The following is a 17,715-nucleotide window of genomic DNA, read 5'->3' on the forward strand; positions in this document are numbered from 1 at the left end:
CCTTCTGAAAGTGATCCTGTGAACCACAGGAAAGTGCATGCTGAAATGGCCATAAGGGACAGAAGAGGTCCCTGGACTGGGTGGGACGAGGCAGGTCCAGTCATCAGGAAGTCCTACTTTTAAGACACAGGGCTGAACCCCTCTATCCATGTGCATGACCCCCACCCTAGTCCACACCCAGCACTTCTCAGCCAGTTCCCTCAAGAGATCCCACCCATCAGCCTGTCCTGCGCCAGAACACGGTGGTCAGGCCCTCCTCTGCTGAGCACCCTCCCAGAGTCATGGCTTCGGCCGACAATAGGTGCACTCACTTCTCCAGATAAATGGCGGAGAGGCTGCGAACCTGCTCCAGTTTGCCCAGGGTCAGCTCCAGCTCTGAGCGCAGAGTAGGGGCAGCAGGTGATGGCTCGGGCAGGGCCAGGACCTTCTCAGCCTCCTCAGAGAGTCGAGCAACCCCCTTGCCCAGCCCTTCCACCTCAGCCTGTGCTTTCTGAGGAGACAGTGAGAAGGTAAGCTGAGCATTGAGCCCAGCCACAACACCCGTGGAGGCCCAGGGGACAAGTTGGGGAAGGGGAGGGGACAGCGCCTGCCTGCTGCTCCGCAATACGCTGCGCACACTCCCGCGCAGGCTCCTTGTCCAGTGGCAGCCGCAGGCGGTGCACAGTACGGGTCTCACAGGCCTCTAGCTGCAGCCGGATGTCCTTGAGCTCTGAGATGCATCGCTGACAGCGGGACTCCTCCTGCTCACCTGGGGACACAACCCACTCATATGCTACCCAACACCCCTGCCTGACTCCCGCCCACCCACTCAAGCCTCCAGCCTACCCTGCTCCAGGCTCTGCAGCAGCTGCTGGTAATGGCGGCTGCATGAGCTGTATTCACGCTCGGCCTGCAGCCGGTCCTCAGGCCCGAAGCTGCCGGCGTCCTGGCTGTCCCGCAGGAAGGCCTGGTAGTGTAGCTCCAGGTTGCGCAGGGCCTGGCGCTGCTCCTCTGGCTTCAGTGTGCGGAACTGCGGGTGCACAGGAGGCTGAGCACGTAGGGCAGGCTGAACGCAGGAGGCCACCACCACACCCCCTGTGGCCCCGTCCTACCGTGACCAGGGACCAGGAGCGGATGAGTTGCGTGTCACGGCTGAGGCTCTGCCATGCCAGAAGGCTCTTCATGTCCACATGCAGCTGGTGCCACAGCGAAACCAGGGCCTGGTGCTGGGCCTCTAGCCTGGCAGATCAGGGGCTCAGTCAGAGATGCCCGGCACCCAACCCTGCCACCCACTCCAGTGGAAAGACCCCAGGCCACCCACCTGGTAACTGCTTCCTGGGCCTCTGGGTTGGGCGGGGGCACAAGGAAGCACACAGAGGGCACGGTGGCCTCGCTACCACAGCTGCTGACCACCTTCCAATGGAATGGCTGCACAGGGCCCACCAGCTGGCACTCATCACCCTTGTGCATGGTCACCTGGGATAGCCAGAGCTGTCAGTGTGGCCATATCCCCACCCACCCAGCCACACCCCACCCAGCCATGCCCCTCCATGTGCAAGCCCTGCCATCCACCAGCTCACCTCCACCTGCTTGTAGTCACACACAGCCAGCAGTGGCACATGGCCCCGCACGGGTTGGGCTGGATTACGGGGCTTCAGCTGCACAATGGCTCTGGCCCGCTTGGCAAGGCCTGAGAGGTGCCCCCTATACTCATTCAGCTGGTCTTTCTCGTCCTGCAGGGAAGGGGCAGCTCAGAGACCAGCATCCAGCACCCAGGCATGTGCCTGGGCGACGGTCTGAGAAGACCCACATGCCCACCTCCTGCAATGAACCACACACTGGGCACCCCCACCCTGAGATCAGGGGTCCTTCCCACTGCTCCGCTATAGGGGATGGGCACTTGGAAGTAGGACACATGACCAAGGCAGGTCCCCAGGGCTTGACCTCCAATGGCTCCCACTGACTTGCCTTCCTTCCTGGTCAGGACTGAGTGCCTTCCCTGTCCCAGGTCCTCCAGGGGACAGACCCCAGCTGCACTCTGGTCCCAAAACACCTTGTCCCCTCTACCCTCCCAGTTCACCCACTTCTCCATATTCAGCTCTCCAAGGGGCCAAACCCACCAAGGACTGACTCAGGGTGTGGGTCAAAAGTTCATCGTGAAACTGCCTGCACCTCTCATGGCCAGTGCAGCTGAGGGGGCCTCCTGGACCCCCCAGCCTTCGCTGACCCTCACTCCTGAGCACAGGAACCCCAGCCAACAGAGCCTCTGTCTTTCTCCTCGATCACTTCCCCCAGCACTTCCAGAAGCCTGGGGCCCCTCCTGGGTGCCCCAAATCTGCCCCAGGGCATGCCACCTCTGCCCTCTTCAGTCCCTTCACTGTACCTGCCCCAGACATCAGGCCCAAGAACCCATAGACCAGGAAAGGGCTGAGACAAAGCAGCTGACCTGGGGCTCTTAGGGGGAAGGGTACCAGCTCTGGCCAGAGATGTGGTACCACTGTGAACCCTGCCCCAGTCTCTCAGTCCCCCACACCCATCCAACTGTGCTGATGCCCCCGCTCTTCACCTCCAGAGGGGCCTTTCCAAGCACCAGTGCTGCCCAGATGCCACCACCTCTCCCGGACCCCCCCACTCCACTATCTGACCTACCCCGACTCCACCCTCACACCTGTGCAGCCAGTTCACCTGGGCATCCTGCAGCAGGTCCTCAAGGCGAGTGACAGTGATGGAGCGGTCACAGGTGTACTTCCTGCGCAGTGTTTCCTGCAGCTTCCTCAGCTGCTGCTCAGCCTCCCGCACATCTGAGAAGAACTGCACAGCAGGAAGGGGATAAGGCTATGCTGAGGGGCTGGGAATGAGCAAGGCAGGACAGGGTGCGCGGGCACAGGGAGGGGCGGCACACCCCTAGTGGTGGTCTAGGGGCTCCTCGGGGGCCCTACCCCTGAGCGGGTATGGGTGGTCTCACCTGGAAGTAGGCAGTGTTCTCCTTCAGGTGAGCCTCAACACAGCAACACAGCTGTAGCATCCAGCTCCACTGGGTCTGCAAGGCCGCCTGGAAGGACTGCAGCACCATGGTCCCTGTTAGTTTCCAACCTCACAGCCTCCAGCCCCCTCAGGCCCCAGTCCCCACAGGCCCCAGTGCCCACAGCCACCACCTCCACTGTGGGCCGCGCAGGGTGGTCCTCCCGCAGCAGCCGGTCCCCAGTGTTCTGGATCTCCTTGATTTTCTTTTCCTTCAGCTCCAACTCACGCATCAGTGCCTGGCACAAGGGCGGCAGGTCTCAGGGGTGGTGTCGGGCCGTGCCCGGGTCTGCCAGTCTCCCGCCAAGGGCCACCTAAACCCCCTGTACGGCCTGCAGCTGGGCCTGACCCCCACCACTGCGGGCTGCCAGCCTGGGGATGCACCGTGGGAGGGTGCGGGCGCCTCACCGAGTAGCTCTCCTTCTTGGCGGCCATGTTGGCGTTGCGCTCACTCCAGTCAAAGCCGACCTCCTCCTCCTCCTTCCCACTCAGCCACAGCAGCTCCTTGGTGGCGGCGGCCACAAAGCCATGCAGGCTCTCCAGGGACCGCAGGCGGGCCTTGGAAGAGTTCTAGGGCAAGCAGGCACGTCAGCAGGCCGCAGCCCGCCCCCCGCCCGCCCCCCGCCCCCCGGGCCCTCACGCACCAGCAGCTTGGCATACTGCAGGTCCAACCGGCCCAGGCAGTCGCGGTAGGTGCCCCTGAGGGCTGGGGAGAGCTGGCCCTGCGGGACACGAGGAGGGTGAGGCCTTCGTGGCCCGGACCTGTCCAACCCTGAGGCCCACCCCACGGGCACCCATTCACCTCGTCGGTCCGTGCCCGTTCAATCTTGGCCCGGAACTCCTCAATGGACTGGTGCAGGCCACGGTGGCTGCCCAGCTGCGCCTCCACGCTGGGCAGGTCCACACCCCACTCGGCACTGTCTACCCGGCGCTGGTTGTCCTCCACCCAGACCAGAAGGTCCTGCAGGTAACGCAGAGTGGAGTCCTCGAGCTCCGGGCGCCGCTGCGTGCTCTGCAGTGTCACTTGGGTTACCTGGGTCACGGGGGCCGCGACACCCGCCTTCAACCGAAGGTTGTACTCAGTGCGAATGGCCACCAGGCGCTCATGCAGGCGGTACACCCTGGAGGCAGGGGTGAGTCAGGAGGGGTGAGCAGGGAACTGGCTGCCCCCAGGCCCCCCAGTCCCCACACTTGGGGTGGGGTGCAGCCAACCTGCGGTACATCTGTTCGCCCTGTGGGTGCCGCCCATCCTTCAGGGCCTGCACATCATTGAATAGCAGCCGGATCATGCCATCTGCCTTGTCCAGGTCCCGCTCCACCTCACCGGCCCGCTGTGGTACCTTGCCTGCGGCCAGCAGCCGAATGTCCTGCATGGTGATTGCCAAGACTCAGACCCCCGCCCTGACCTTTCCCCTTCCATCCTAGTACATCTTCCAGATGTGCAAATCCCCAGCCCTGGCTCTGGGGGGGTGGGGGGGAGAACCAGGATCCAGTCCAAAGGCCTCACTGGGTCCAAGCAGGCAGACCCTTCAAGGCCTCATCCAATGCTCCAGGGCCTCACCCTCCCCACCACACCCTCCCAGCAGCAAGCCCTCAGGAGGGCCTCTTCGGTGTCCGGCATGGTGCCCAGAAGCCAGCTCAGCCCAAAGCAGTCAGAGTTGGCCGCACACCAGGAAGGAGGGGCAAAGCTGGGGGCCACTGGAGTGGGCGTGGCAGGTTCAGGCTCCTCCCCCCATCCCTGCTGCCTGGTGCCCAGTCCCACCCTGTCCTCTCCCCCTCACCGACTGCAGCAGGGCGTCGGCCTGGTTCAGCTGCTCCTCGCACAGCCCAGCCTCCATCTGCAGTTTGCTTACGATGCGCTGAAGACACTCCAGCCTACAGCCCAGCACCCACAGGACCAACGTGAGGGGATTGCCCTCAGGCTCCCAGCGCAGAGCAGTACTGTGCTTCTCCTGCCCTCCCCGCCGGCCTGCAGCCCACTGTCCTGCCGTCAGAGTATGGGTTTCCCAGCCTTGGGGGGAATTTCCTCCCCATGCAGTGACTCATCCTCGGGTGGCTTTCCTGCCACCACAGGGCCCCACCCGACTAGACTAACCGCAGCCTCCCCAACCCTAGCACCGCCCACCTCTCAAACTCGTTCCGGAGCTGCTTTTCCCGCTCCAGGATGGCGACGTGCAGCTTCCCCCACTCCTTCTCCACGTCCAGCGGGTGGTAGCCAGGTGGCACCTTGAGCTGGCCTGCCTGCACCGCCCCCTGTGATCAGGAGCCAAGCTCAGGCCTGGGCCAGCAGAGCAGTAGGGGTGTTGAGCTACTCAGACCTCCAGGCACCCAGCCTGCCCAACCTGGAACAGCCCTGGTCCCCGAAGCTTAGGAGTGAGGCCAGGCCCCTGGACAACCTCACTCACCTCCAGAATGCCCTCTTCTTGCCTCTGAAATGCCCCCACTCACCTCCTTCTGGACCTGCACTCACCTCCAGGGACTGATAGATGCCCTTGGATCGGTTCTTGTCAGCCTCCTTGGCCGGAAGCTCTGTCTCCTTAAACTTCAAGAACTGGCACCACAGGATCTGTAGGGACCAAGATGTCAGCAGCCAGGCCTGGGCCCCTCGGCAGGCACAGGACCCCAGCCCGAGCTGATAGGCCCACCTCAATCTCCTCGAAGCTGGAAGGAAACTTGCGCTCCTCGAAGGCAGCTGTGTGGTGCCGGATCCACTGCAGCAGGAGCAACACTAGCTCCCGGTACTCCTGCCAGCGCAGCTGCAGCTCCTGAGGGCAAGTCAGGGCTGTCAGGGCCATGGGGCCGGCAGGCCCACTCCCACGCCCACCGGGGCCCACCAGCAGCCACACACATTGGCCTTCACCCCATCCTGCGCGTCAGGCACACGGGGCATGGCATCATACAGGGACGAGACGTATGTGATGATGGATTTCTCATCAGGCTGAGGGACGTCCACGTCTGTGGGAGAGGAAGGTCAGAGGGCCCATGCAGGCAGCAAAAGAGGGGGGAGGGCAGCAGCACGGACACACCTTCAGGGTCCAACAGCCGGGTCACTCCCAGGTCCCGCTCAGCCACAGAGAAGGCCTGGTCCAGGTTCTCCAGGTTGGTCTGACCATACACCTTGTTCATATCGATGAGCATGGGCCTGCGGAAAAGTGGCCAATGGAGCGGGCAGGTGGGGAAACAGGCAGTAAGACAGGTCAGCACACAGACCCTCCCTATATCCCAGCTCCACACTCACCCTGAAAAATACACTGCCACCCCACTGGTGCCCAGCTGTGCCCACACAAGTAGTCCTCTGTACTTTGGGCCCTATCCCTGGCGCTCAAGAGACCTACAGTGGTCATAGATGCAGGTGGAATACACTGAGCAAACAGTGCCACTCAGCCTGGGCTCCCTACAGCCACCCTGTCCATCAGGCCCCAGGTCCTGGGTGGGGGCTGGGGCCCCCTGAGGGCCATCCCCAGTATGGCTTGGCCACCTAGAACCCACGTGGGGCAGATGCTCATGACTGTGAGAAGCAACAGCCCACTGGCCTCTGGCTTTGAGGAAACCAGGGTGCCCATGGAAGGGCCCAGAGGAGGCGTGCAGGGTGTGGGCAGGGCTCTGCCCGCCTCCTCCCAGCGCGGCAGGCCGGCACAGCACTCATCCCCGCAGGCAGCAGGTTCCTGTTCATGGAAAACACCCCTCCACCACCCTCCCTGCCCTGACTTGTTTGAAGTCACCCAGCTGGGCTGCCCCAGGGCACCCCGACCCGCAGCCTCTCGTCTGACCCCGGCCACGTACCTGTGCCGATGGATGATGGCATTGAAGAGGCGGCCGTCACGCCAGCTGGAGGTGAAGTTGTCGCAGCGCAGACCCTGGTAGCCCTCCACCATGCGCTGAGACCACAGCAGCAGCTTCTCCTTGGCTGTCATGTCCTCGGACTGCCCACTCACCTGGATGTCTGAGATCTGCCCAGAGCGGGCAGGAGGCAGGGGCTCAGCCACACCACCCACACTGCCCCATGCCCACAACCCATGTCTGTGGGCAGGGGCAGCTCCGGACCCAGTTGGGATAAAAAAGCCACCAGGCCAGCAGAGGACGAGTGGGGAGCCCGGGGCGCCTCTCACATCAGCCGAGCCACTGGGACCCACCACACTGCAGCCCCACAAGCCCAGGCCTTTGGCCAGCAGCTGCCACAGAATAAATCAGAGCCCCAGCCTCCACTACAGACACATGGTAGATGCTCTGGACTCCCTCAGCTAGGGAGATGGGGCCTGGAGCACATCCTGAACCCTGCAAGTTAGTGGAGGGGGCTCAAGAAAAGCAGCTGCAGGATCGAGCTCATCCAGGAAACCAGGCCCAGAAAAGGCTATCTTGGTGGATGTAGGGCCATCAGCCCCCTCTCTGGCTGCAGCCTGGGGGTAGGGTCCTTAGGTCTGGGCATGGTATGCCTGGCAGCCTCAGCCTGGGCATGCTAGGGCCATGGTACCAGCCTGGCCCTGCACACAGTCCATTCCATTTGACTGTCTGTACACCCGCCTGCCTGTCAGCCTGCACAACTGTGTGACTCAGCTGCCATGCCAGCAGGGCTCTGCCTGCCCAGCTTTCAGATTTGTGGCTTCCTGTGCACCCCAGTGGGCAATGGATGAGTCAGCCAGTACAACGGGTGCTTCTCCAGAACCTTCCCTAGGCAGGCGGCTGTACCAGCAGGGAATGCATTCCTCTGGAGGGAGGTTCTGCAGGCCCTGCCCAGACCCAGCCGGAGGGCACAGGATAGGCAGGCCTTGGTGAGAGGCCAGGGCCCTCAGGCCAGTGAGCTAGCATGAGCTGGGGTGGGGGCTGGGCAGGGGCAGCAAGGCGGCTCTAGGTGCCAGATACCCCAGGCCCCAGCTCCAGGTCTGTCCTGGAGACTGCAGCAGCAGCAGAGGCTGATGGGCGGCCACTCTACCTGGAAGTGCAGGATGATGGTCCAAATCAGGCCGAGGGTCAGCTTGGGATTGCCATCCGCGATGTCATCGTTCCTAATGTTCACTAACTTCACCTGCAAACAAGGAGCCCTCAGTCCTGCCCACAGGCAGCTGGGGAAGGGGGCTGGGGCCCAAGATGGGGTCTGGAAGGGGCGGGCAGCCTCACCTGGCGATGTCGGAGGTAGTCCAGGGCAATCTGCACATTCTGCAGCTTGTGGAAGCGCATCCTCCCCTTTTCTCGGGGCTGTAGGGGGTAGGCGATCAGCATCCGCAGAGCAGGGGCACAGTCCCCACCCACCTCAGAACCCCCAAGGAATCTGTGCAACTGAACCAAGGGTCTTCCCCAGTGTGGCAGCAGCCCCTCTCTTATCCCTGGCTCACCCTCCCCAGCTGCAAAGGGGGCCATAGGCCTACAGGCCAAGCCCAGCAGGGGCTTGGGAATCCAACAGCCAGGCCCAAGCTGAGGGAAGGAAGGAAAGGGCTGGGGAGGAGACAATAGCCAGGAAGCCACGGGTGGAGGGCAGTGGCATTGGGGGAGGGGTCCTCCTGCCAGGCAGGTCCCAGGCCTGGCCCTGGGCAGTACAGCAGGCGGCTTGATGCACAGCCATCTGCCCACCCAAGTGCCAGGCACAGGTTGGGTCAGACTGGCTGCCAGCTCCAGGTGAGCTGGGCTCCAGTCTCAGGGAGCCCATGTGCCGTCATGACCAGCAGGCACAACCACTCACCAGGCGCGAGCTCCTGATTATGTCCCGCTCTCTTTGCTGCCCAGCCAGAGCAGGGCAAAGGGTAAAGGGCAGAGGTCAAGGTTCAGAGTCCAAGCAGCAGAGAAACCAAAGCAGAGTAGAGCATGAGATTACTGTATCAGGGTTTCCCATGAGGAGAGCAGCAGGGCCATGCGCCCACAGTGTGGGGTCAGGGCCACTCCCAGGCTGGCCGGACACTGCACCAGAGGCCCTGTGAGGCACAAGGCCAGGCCAGGCAGAATGGGCCTGTGGGAAAGGCCCCAAGGAGGGAAGGCAGGCAGGGTGTCCAGGTGAGGCAGGCAGGGCCACAGGGGGCTGGTGGGCACACGTACCAGGCTGTCCCCGGATAGCACCTCCAGCAGGGAGATGAGGTTGTGGCCATCACGGAGGTCTTCATACAGATCACTGATGTGCCTCTGGGCCTGCAGGGACAGAAAGGCTGGGCTGGCCACACATTCCCAAGAGCCAACAACAGGCCCTGGTGGGGGGGGGGGGTATTGACTACAAAGGGTAAGAGGCAGGGGGCCCAGAGAATATGCCCCAGGGCTCAAAGAGGCACCTACCTCTGCCCTCCAGTGCTACAGGGCAGATGAGGAGAAACCAGGAGAGTCCCGGAGAAGAAGGAAGAGGAGGAGACAGGAGGAAGCAGAGAAAGACAGAAAATCATAGGTTTGAGATGAAAGGTGAGCTCCCAGGCCTTCAGGACCCTGCGGGCAGGGGAGGGGCAACTTTGGGCAGGGGCAGGCAGCTCTTGTTTTGCCTGGAAGGCCAGGGGCACCCTCTTTCACTTCCACTGGGTCTCTTCAGTCCCATACACAGGCACCCACCTTGATGAGGTGCTTGTTGACCCACTTGGTGAAGGTTTTCTTCTGCACACGGTCCCGCTCGTCTGGAAGAGACAAGGCCAGGTTACCTGAGGCCTGGGAGAAGCCTCCAGAACCCCCAGGAGGTGACCACCGTGCAGATATAGTAGCTGGCACCTGAACAGGGCCTCAAAATCACAGAGACCTAGCACCCCCCACCAGACTCACACAGACCAAGGTACCCAGGCCCAGCCAGCCCCGTCCAAGGAGGGAGAGCACGAGGAAAACAAGGTGCCAGCTGTTCAATCCCCCTATTGTCTCCCTCTGGAGATGGGAGGGTCCAGAGCCGCGCCCAGAGCCCAGAGCACACAAGTCCCAGCCTGCCCCATTCGCACACGTGCCTCCTGGAGACCTAAGCATAAGAGGTCCCCCGCCAGGACCCAGACCTGGTCAGGAGGGTGGCAAGGGGGAGCCTCGTCCTCCCAACAGAGTAATGGACCTTCTCCAGGGCACAGAGAGCCCCCTACCCACTATGGCCCTACACCCAAGGCCCAGAGGCCACTGCCAGCCTTCCCAACATGGGCTAGCCCTTTCCCTGCTGGGCAGCTCTGCACCTGGGCCAGGACAGCACACTACCCAAGGCTCCAGCCCCTGTCTGAGTCTCTCCCCCAAATTCAGACCCTCAGAGCCTGGGTCCCAACCCCACCCAGAGCCAGGCTTCCTGCCACAGGAAGTGGGCCCTTCCAAACTTAGCCTGCCCTGCCCAGGGGGGGTGCCCACTACCTTTCTTGCCCTCCGAGGCCCTGAGGACGGCCAGGTAGAGATTGTCCTCCGAGCTGGTTCTCTTGTTACCCAGGCCCTGAGGCTCTGGCATGCGGAGCCGGTGCTGAGACATGGTGCCACTCCCGCCCCTCGGCACTTGGTCCCTGGCCCCCGGGTGCTGTGCTCTGAAGCCCTTTGTGCACACAGGCGGCTACAGCTGGTTGAGCATACGGCTCACAAGCTCAGCAGCGAGTTCAGCTCCCAGTGAGTTGGTTTGGCCACTCCCTGCCCACAGTACTCCCCAGCACCAGTCCCCGCCCCAAGAGCCCCACCCCACCCTGCCCACCCCCCAGAGGGAGTGTCCCGGCAGGAAGAAGACAACCCCTCCCCCACAGCCCCACCCTCTGCCGACAGAAACAGGAAGCCAAGGGGTTTCCTCACCCACCCTGCCCGCAGCAGCCCTAGTGGGGGACGGTGTGAAGGGACCTGGCATTTCACTGCATACTGATTGCATCCCCATGGCAACCCCAAAGGACACCCCCAGCACAGGGAGTGGGGCCTGAGTATGGCTGGACCCAGGGTACCCCAGTCCAGGCCTCACTTCAGAGAGCACAACAGGCTTCAGGCCCGCTGCCCTCAGCCTGCCCACCCTACCTTCTGGAGGGACTCCCCAAACTGAGTGACACCTGGCCTGGGGAGAACCAACGGCCCATCCTTATCTTACAGCCCCTTAAATCACACTTCTTCATACACCCACATGCCCTGCCATGTTCCCAGCCCCCTGCTGGGCTCTACTCTGCCCTGTCTGGGCACTCTGGTTCTGTGCAGGCCTGGCCTTTACCGAGCTGCCCACCAGGCACATCCCAGAGCAGTGCCCCTCTGCAGGCAGAGCACACGGAGGGCAGGAGCAGCTCATAGCTGAGTGTTGACTCACCAGGCAGGACAGCCCAGCCCGAGCAGCAGGAACTCTGCCTCAGTTGGGGGGAGGGGGCTGGGGGCAGCGGGGAGCACTCAGGTGGGGCCCCGCCAGTGAGTCAGGGCTGGGGAGGGGGCCCACCCCCCCACCCCCGCCCAGTGCATGGTGACTCACTAGAAAGGAAGCTGCTCTGGGGCAGTGGGCGCAGGATGGGTGGGGCTGTTTGCAATAGGCAAGGCTCACAGATAGCAGCTATTAAGGATTGTAAAGGTGGAAGACAGGGCAAAGGGTGCAAGGGCCCAAGGAGCTGCCTACAGCCAGCACTGGGCACTAGCAGACCACCAAAGGAAAGAATGCAGGGCCCAGACCACAAGAATTTTCCAGTTAGAGCATCTGGCTTTATGTGACCCAGCTGTGGGCCACCCCCCCTCCCCCCCAGCATTCAGGGCCCAATTCCGGGAACAGCTCACCCCACCCCATCCCTGCTGCCCCTCTGTGGCCACAGGAGGGCGCACAAACCCTGTGGGGTGGGGCCCAAGACTGGAGGAGCTGGCTATGCACCCACCTCTCCTCCATGTCTTAGTGGGTTCCTTAAAGGTGGGGAGGCCCCTTTGCACCACAACACATGCAGATACACCTCCTCCACACCCTCACCTGGAGATGCTTGGCCACTCAGTCGCCCCCACAACCCCACCAACATCAGCTCTTCACCCTCCTGAGAGAGGCCAAAGAAAATCCCAAATCTGACCCCACTGGTCACTGCTCCCAGTACAGGACACACCCAGAACTCAGAGCCCCCAACACACCCACCTGCCCTCTCCCCAGGTTTGGAGCCTCTTTAGAGGACCCCTTGACCTAGCAGCAGTCTAGAGTTCAGGAACTTGTACTTAGCACCTGCATGACCTGGGTTAGTCCAGCAGTAACAGGAAGGCAGAACCCTGTCTGCAGAGATAGGGGGTCATTTTGGTTAGGAAACAGATACCAGAGGCCCCTGGGAATGGGTCAAGAGGGAGATCAGGAACTTCAGAAGCTGGAACCCAGAGGAGTCAGGGCCTGACATCCAAGACTGGTGTTGAGCCCCACCCCAACCTCTTCCCCAGCCTTCTCTCTGCCACTGAGGGGCCTCCACAGGTGTGGGGGGGGGGGGGGCGAGTGGTACAGCCATCCCCCTGGAGGTCCCCCTCCTCTGAGCCCTGGGGTCTCAGAACTCATCCTCTCCCTTCCTCCATAGGCCCTCCCTCCTAGCCCTGCCCACTGCCCTGCCCCTGACTGTAGCTGCTCCCTCCCCAATCCATCCTGTTCAGAAGCCCAAAGCTACAGACATCCCTTCCCAGTCTGGCCCAGCCCCTGTGTGCCCACCCCCCCCTTAGGCCACTGGCTGCAAGTTCAACCAACCCCCAGGACACATTGCCCAGCACTGGCTCCCACACATGTGCCTGACCCCTGAACTATCCAAGGGCAGCTGACTCTCTGGCACCAGCCCAGTATCCCCCAGAGCTGCCCAAGGCCCTCTGCAGAGCATCATCACCCCTTTTACAGATGTGGGAACTAAAGCTAGAGGTCTCACAGCTAGTGAAGATGTGTCTGGGAGAGGAAGCCCGTAGACAAGCGGAGAGCCTGAAAGCCAAGCAGGCCCAGAGCCCCGCCCTCTGCGCCTCCTTCCCTCCTCCCTCGTCCAGTTTGCCAACTGCCCCAGACTGCCAACTGCCCGGGGTCCAGAATCCAAGGCCAGAGCCCCGCAGCCTGTCCCCGCCCACCTACCCCCACTCCTGAGAAGGAACCAACGGGGCCCAGGGGACGTCACCCCGCCTTCCTCCCAGGTGTTTCCGGAACAGAGCGCAGGGGCGGGGCTGCACCTGAGATGGGCACCACCCCTTCCCCACGCCGGGCAGCCGTTCTCGGGGAGACTGGTGCCCCCTCCTTGGCCACCAACCCTCATAGCTGCACCCACCTACGCAGCACAGTTGCCGGTAGAGGTAGCCCCTGCGGACGCGCTCGCAACCCCCGTCCAGCCAGCACAACCGTTCCAACAGGACCTCCTGCGCGGCGAGGGCGCCGCCCGCGCCCCGCGCGCCCGCCGCAGCCATGCGCCCAGGCACCCTGGGGTGGCCGCCGCGCAGGCCCCGCCGCAGCGCCTCTGCTCCCCAGGCCACCGCGCGCCGGGCGCAGCTCCACACCCTCCCCCGCTGCCGCAGCGGGCCGGCGGCCAGGCCCGAGGAACCTGCCCCTGGTGGGGTGCCCCGCCCAGTGCAGGACCGGAAGCCGCGCCCCCACTTGGGAGGAGGACCCTAACCCTGGAGGCCTGGGGGCAGGGAAGGCAGCCCACGCCGGCAAAGGGGCCTGGGAACTCAGGGGCTGCCCAGGGGAACGCCCAGGAGACGGGAAACCCCTGGAGGAGGCTCCCAGCAGGATGCGCCAGAGAGGCTGGGGAGTGGGGGGAGGGAGTAGGTGGCTGAGAACAGCCCAGAACAGGACAAAGACACCAAAGCCCAGGGCACTACGGGGCAGTGGAGACAGGGAGCAGCCATAGTGGCCGAAGAGGAGCCCTTTCCCCACTCGGGGACAGGGGACAAGAGTGGGCTGAGGGAGGGAGAGAGGGCCAATTCCAAGGGGGAGAAACCCTGGCCTACGAATTTTACTGACCACAGCTGAGTCACCAGCCACTCCCCAGCCCCCCAAGCCACGCCTAGAAACCCAGACCTGACTCAGACCTCAGGCCCAGTGGGTCTGACATCCAGGGTGTGGCAGAGCAGGCCTCCCAGGAGGCATCCTGGTCACCCCCACGGAGGATGAGCCCCTGCACCCCAGGGTGTGCTGGGCGCAATCTTGAGCACAACTTCCAAACCCCTATTGGGGCAGTCCCCTGGCCGGAAGCCCAATCCCCACAGCCCTGTGCACCCCCCCTCCATTTGCTAGAGTGGAGGCAGGCCCCGCCCTGCCCCTTCCTATGTTGAGTAGTGCTGTGCTGGGCATGGTTGCCAACGGCTGTAGCCCAGAGTGGGTGACTTTGAGCAGGGGGAGGGCAGAGTGCAGCCTGGCTGCCCGCCCCGAGTCCGTCCTGGGCACTGGCAGAGGTGTCAGGCACCTGCCTCAACTCTGCAGCTCAACTTCTCACAGTGGGCGGGACCTCAGTCCTGGGCAGGAACCTTTCCCAAAACCTGTCCCAGGAAGCCTGCACCTTGGTTTCTGTGTTGACAGTTACCTGTGCTCACTGTGTCCCTAGAAGCTGGGAGGGGCCTCCCTCCGAGGGGGTGCTCCTGCATTGCCCATGTCTCCCCCCCCCCCCATTCAAGAGCCCAGCTCGTCTCTCTCCACGTGTCTCACCCAGGGAGGCGGGCAGGGTCTCCTGTGCAGGGTGGGAGGCAAGCTACTGACTGCTTTCTGACTACCACGTGCTGCTGCTTAGCTCAGGGACAGGAAGGGGAGGGAACAAGGAAATGCAGGGGTGAAAGGGAGGTGGCCCACGGCCCCCGCCCCGCCTCCGGCCCCCTTTGGCTAGGGCGGTGGCCGGTGACAGCGGCCCAGGGATAGCCAGTAGCAGCCAGCGGCTTACCTTTACCTTGCTCATCGTGTGCCCGCCGGCGCCCCCTACGCCACTGCCACACGGCGGCCAGGGTGATGACATGACCCACCACCACCAGGGAGGGAAACAGGCTGCCTGAGGGCTCCATGGCTCTGGGGCCTCAAGGCTGTAGGCAGAGCAGCAGAGCTGCCCTTCCGAAGGCTGCGAGAGGCCAGCAGCCCCCTCCGTTCCCTGCGTGAGGGCGGGCCAGGGGGTGCAGGGACCAGGGACCGCCCTGCCTGCAGGAACGCCCTACAGCACTGTCTGCCTGGCTGAGACTAGTCCTGTCCCTGCACCAAGTGTGCTCCCACCGTCTCCTCCTCCCCTCCCCTCCCCTCCTCCCTCCCAGTCACTGGGCAGCGTTCCCCACCCGAGGCTGTGCCCAGCCCAGCTCAGCTGTCCCTGCGCACAGCTATCACGCTCAAGGTTAGCAGGAGCCTTAACCCCTGCCTACCCACAGCCACACCCGCTGGGAGGAGGGGCCTGTAGCGATGCATGGGTGACTCTCGGCCAAGATGAGGCACCCCCAGCACAGCCTAGGTGGCCTCAGCATGGGTCCCCACCCCCACCCCCACCAGGAGGGTGACCCAGGTGCCCAAGTACTCCATTTTGCCTCCAAGGGTGCCCTCTGGTGACAGCTGCCAGGCACCAAAGGGGATGCATGCCAGTGCCCCAGCCCTCACTGGCCCCAGGCTTACAGATGACCCAACGACACTCAAAGACAAGTGCCCCACAGAGTCCCAAGGCCCCCCACGTGGGACAGCAAACAGGGCTGGAAGGATGGGGGCGGGGGATGGCCTGAGATGGCAGACTGTGTGCAGGGAAACAGGACAGAGCCCTGGCACTGGCCCCCCGCCCCAGCTAGGCTCTCACCTACCTGGCACGACCTTCATTGGGGACAGCAGCAGGAGCCCTTGGGGCAGACAGGAGTGGGTGTGGGGTGTGGGAGGGTCACAGGCCCCCTCAGAGGCTGCAGAGAGCGGGCAGTGGTGGTGTCGGGAGGGAGGAGGGCACAGGCGTGCGCTGTCAGCAGCAGCGTCTGTGTCCATGGGGGAGGGGAAGGGTGGGCAGGGGGCCCGAGAGATATAAATATCTGAGGACAAGCAAGGCCTGTCATCTGTCCAGACTTAGAACATGACGTGTGCAGAGCGAGGGCACTGGGGCCCACAGCCATCACAGTCCAATCCAACTGGGTGGTGCCCACCAGCATCACCCCCAGGCTCCCATAGCAGTTCTAGTAAGAAGGCTCCTGGCCTAGCACTGGCCCTATTGAGCGAGCACACACAACCCAACCTGAGCAATAGTGGGAGTGCACTTGGAAAAGGCCACACAGGCAAGGGCACCCCTGCACAAGTCACAGCACCTGCCCCCAAGCGACAGACAGCCTCCCTAAGGCCATGCTGCCAGCCAGAGGCCAGGGCAGCCCATCGTCGGCAGTACCCTGCAGGCGGATGTGAAGAGTTCCCCCATCAAGGGGCTGTGCCTCCCTGCCCCAGGCCACTCCTGGTGTCCGCCACTCCCTGGCCCCACCCCAGGAACCCCAGCTGCTTTGGTCTGTGGAAGGCCTGGGGCTGGAGGTCCTCGTCAGCAGGCAGGCCCACGCCACATCCTGGACTGACCTGGACCTCAGTGTGCCCACAAAACAGGATATGGGGGTCACAATCCTGGCCCTCTCCCCCCATGCCCCAGCAGACAGAGAGGGTTGAGGACAAGACACAGGTTTATATGGCCTCTGTGGCACTCCTTGTCAAGAGAGGCCACCTCCTTGTCAAGCGCAATCCTATTTAACCCTCACAGAACCCTATGAAGTGAGCCCTGTGCTATTACAGCATCAGACGGATGAGAAGCCAAGGACAGAAAGGGTGAGGAGCTGGCCTATGGCACACAGGCTGTGAGTTGAGCCCAGGAGTCCCCTCTGGCGTGCCTGGCCAGCCTGCAGCAACACACAGCAGACCACACTGGTCCTGTGACCACTGGGCTAGGAGCAGCCTGGTCCATGCAGGGAGACCCACCCAATGCTTCAGAAACTCATTCTGAAGGGAACTGGCCTGCAGCGGCCAGCTCTGTTGACTGGGGAACCTCAGAGGAAGCCGTGGGGGGGTTAGGGGGCTGGCACCAGCTCCTCAAGGGCAGTGGGAAGCCCTCTACCACTCCACAGAGACCTGCGATAGGGCCAGACACCTCTATTCCACACCAGACCCTCCGTGGGCAGTTCTGAGCAGAGGCTGTGCTCATCCTGCACCCTCGAGTTCCAGCCCCTCAGGGCCCCAGCCACAAGCTGTCTGGGAGAGCCCAGCCCAGTTGGAGACCTGGGTCCCCCTTACCCTGCATGCCTGCGGTCCTGCCAGGCCCTACCCTACCTTGGCCCAGCTGAATCAGCTCCTCCATGCTGTACCTGTCCATGGCAGCTGAGCACAGGCCAGGCCTCTGGGAGCCGGCAGAGAGGAAAGGAAGGGAGGCAGGAAGGAAAGAAGGGGTGGAAGGCAGAGGAAGGGCTCCCCACCCAGCTCTGGGAGCCCTGGCTCCTCCTCACAGCCACCCCTTAGTCAGAGGGGAGCACAGCTGAAGCCCGCTGACGGAGTCAGACCAGCCTGGGTGGTGCAGTGGGCCAACCTGCCCATTCCGAGCCCTCTGAGCCCTCAGGCATAGCTCCCAGAGACCACCAGTGTGCTGTCCTGCACGGCCCAGCCCACCCCCCTCCCCTCCTCTCCACAGCCCCCTACCCTGGACTTCTTCAGCACCCTCATTCCCTCAGCTCCCAAAGCCGATCCTTCCTCCACACATCTCCGAAGACCAGCTGGGCAAATGTGACACCCGTGTCCCTGCCTCTGTGGTCCTCCTCCACTCATTGCCCTTCCCACCCAGCCACTGCAGGACCAGGTAAAAGGCAACCCTAGTTCTGCCATAACCCCTGTATCTACAGGTTTCCTGCAGTACACACATGACCCAGAGGCACAGCTAGGACTAGACCCTAATGTCT

The 17,715-nt window shown here is 63.2% G+C and overlaps 1 protein-coding gene across 4 annotated transcripts in view; it reads right to left on the minus strand.

The window, feature by feature from the left end:
- Positions 1-17,715, minus strand: part of PLEC (plectin) — a 54,939-nt gene that overhangs the window by 13,310 nt on the left and 23,914 nt on the right. For 2 of the 4 annotated variants that reach the window (XM_087825540.1, XM_087825541.1), the window contains 24 exons: positions 9,520-9,581; positions 9,025-9,114; positions 8,116-8,193; positions 7,931-8,023; positions 6,784-6,950; positions 6,027-6,142; positions 5,849-5,955; positions 5,646-5,765; positions 5,471-5,566; positions 5,126-5,253; positions 4,782-4,875; positions 4,213-4,367; positions 3,803-4,121; positions 3,645-3,722; positions 3,409-3,570; positions 3,135-3,239; positions 2,945-3,040; positions 2,665-2,790; positions 1,560-1,712; positions 1,301-1,455; positions 1,092-1,218; positions 826-1,009; positions 591-748; positions 312-490 (listed from right to left, as the gene is read on the minus strand). In XM_087825540.1, the coding sequence (XP_087681666.1) occupies positions 312-490; positions 591-748; positions 826-1,009; positions 1,092-1,218; positions 1,301-1,455; positions 1,560-1,712; positions 2,665-2,790; positions 2,945-3,040; positions 3,135-3,239; positions 3,409-3,570; positions 3,645-3,722; positions 3,803-4,121; positions 4,213-4,367; positions 4,782-4,875; positions 5,126-5,253; positions 5,471-5,566; positions 5,646-5,765; positions 5,849-5,955; positions 6,027-6,142; positions 6,784-6,950; positions 7,931-8,023; positions 8,116-8,193; positions 9,025-9,114; positions 9,520-9,581 (3,148 nt within the window). Of the gene's footprint in view, positions 1-311; positions 491-590; positions 749-825; positions 1,010-1,091; positions 1,219-1,300; positions 1,456-1,559; positions 1,713-2,664; positions 2,791-2,944; positions 3,041-3,134; positions 3,240-3,408; positions 3,571-3,644; positions 3,723-3,802; positions 4,122-4,212; positions 4,368-4,781; positions 4,876-5,125; positions 5,254-5,470; positions 5,567-5,645; positions 5,766-5,848; positions 5,956-6,026; positions 6,143-6,783; positions 6,951-7,930; positions 8,024-8,115; positions 8,194-9,024; positions 9,115-9,519; positions 9,582-10,278; positions 10,391-14,732; positions 15,018-17,715 lie in introns of those variants that run through there. The other 2 variants (XM_087825542.1, XM_087825539.1) reach the window with 2 other exon arrangements.

Source organism: Miniopterus natalensis, chromosome 16, assembly GCF_054644295.1.
Source record: "Miniopterus natalensis isolate mMinNat1 chromosome 16, mMinNat1.hap1, whole genome shotgun sequence".
NCBI lineage: Eukaryota > Metazoa > Chordata > Mammalia > Chiroptera > Miniopteridae > Miniopterus > Miniopterus natalensis.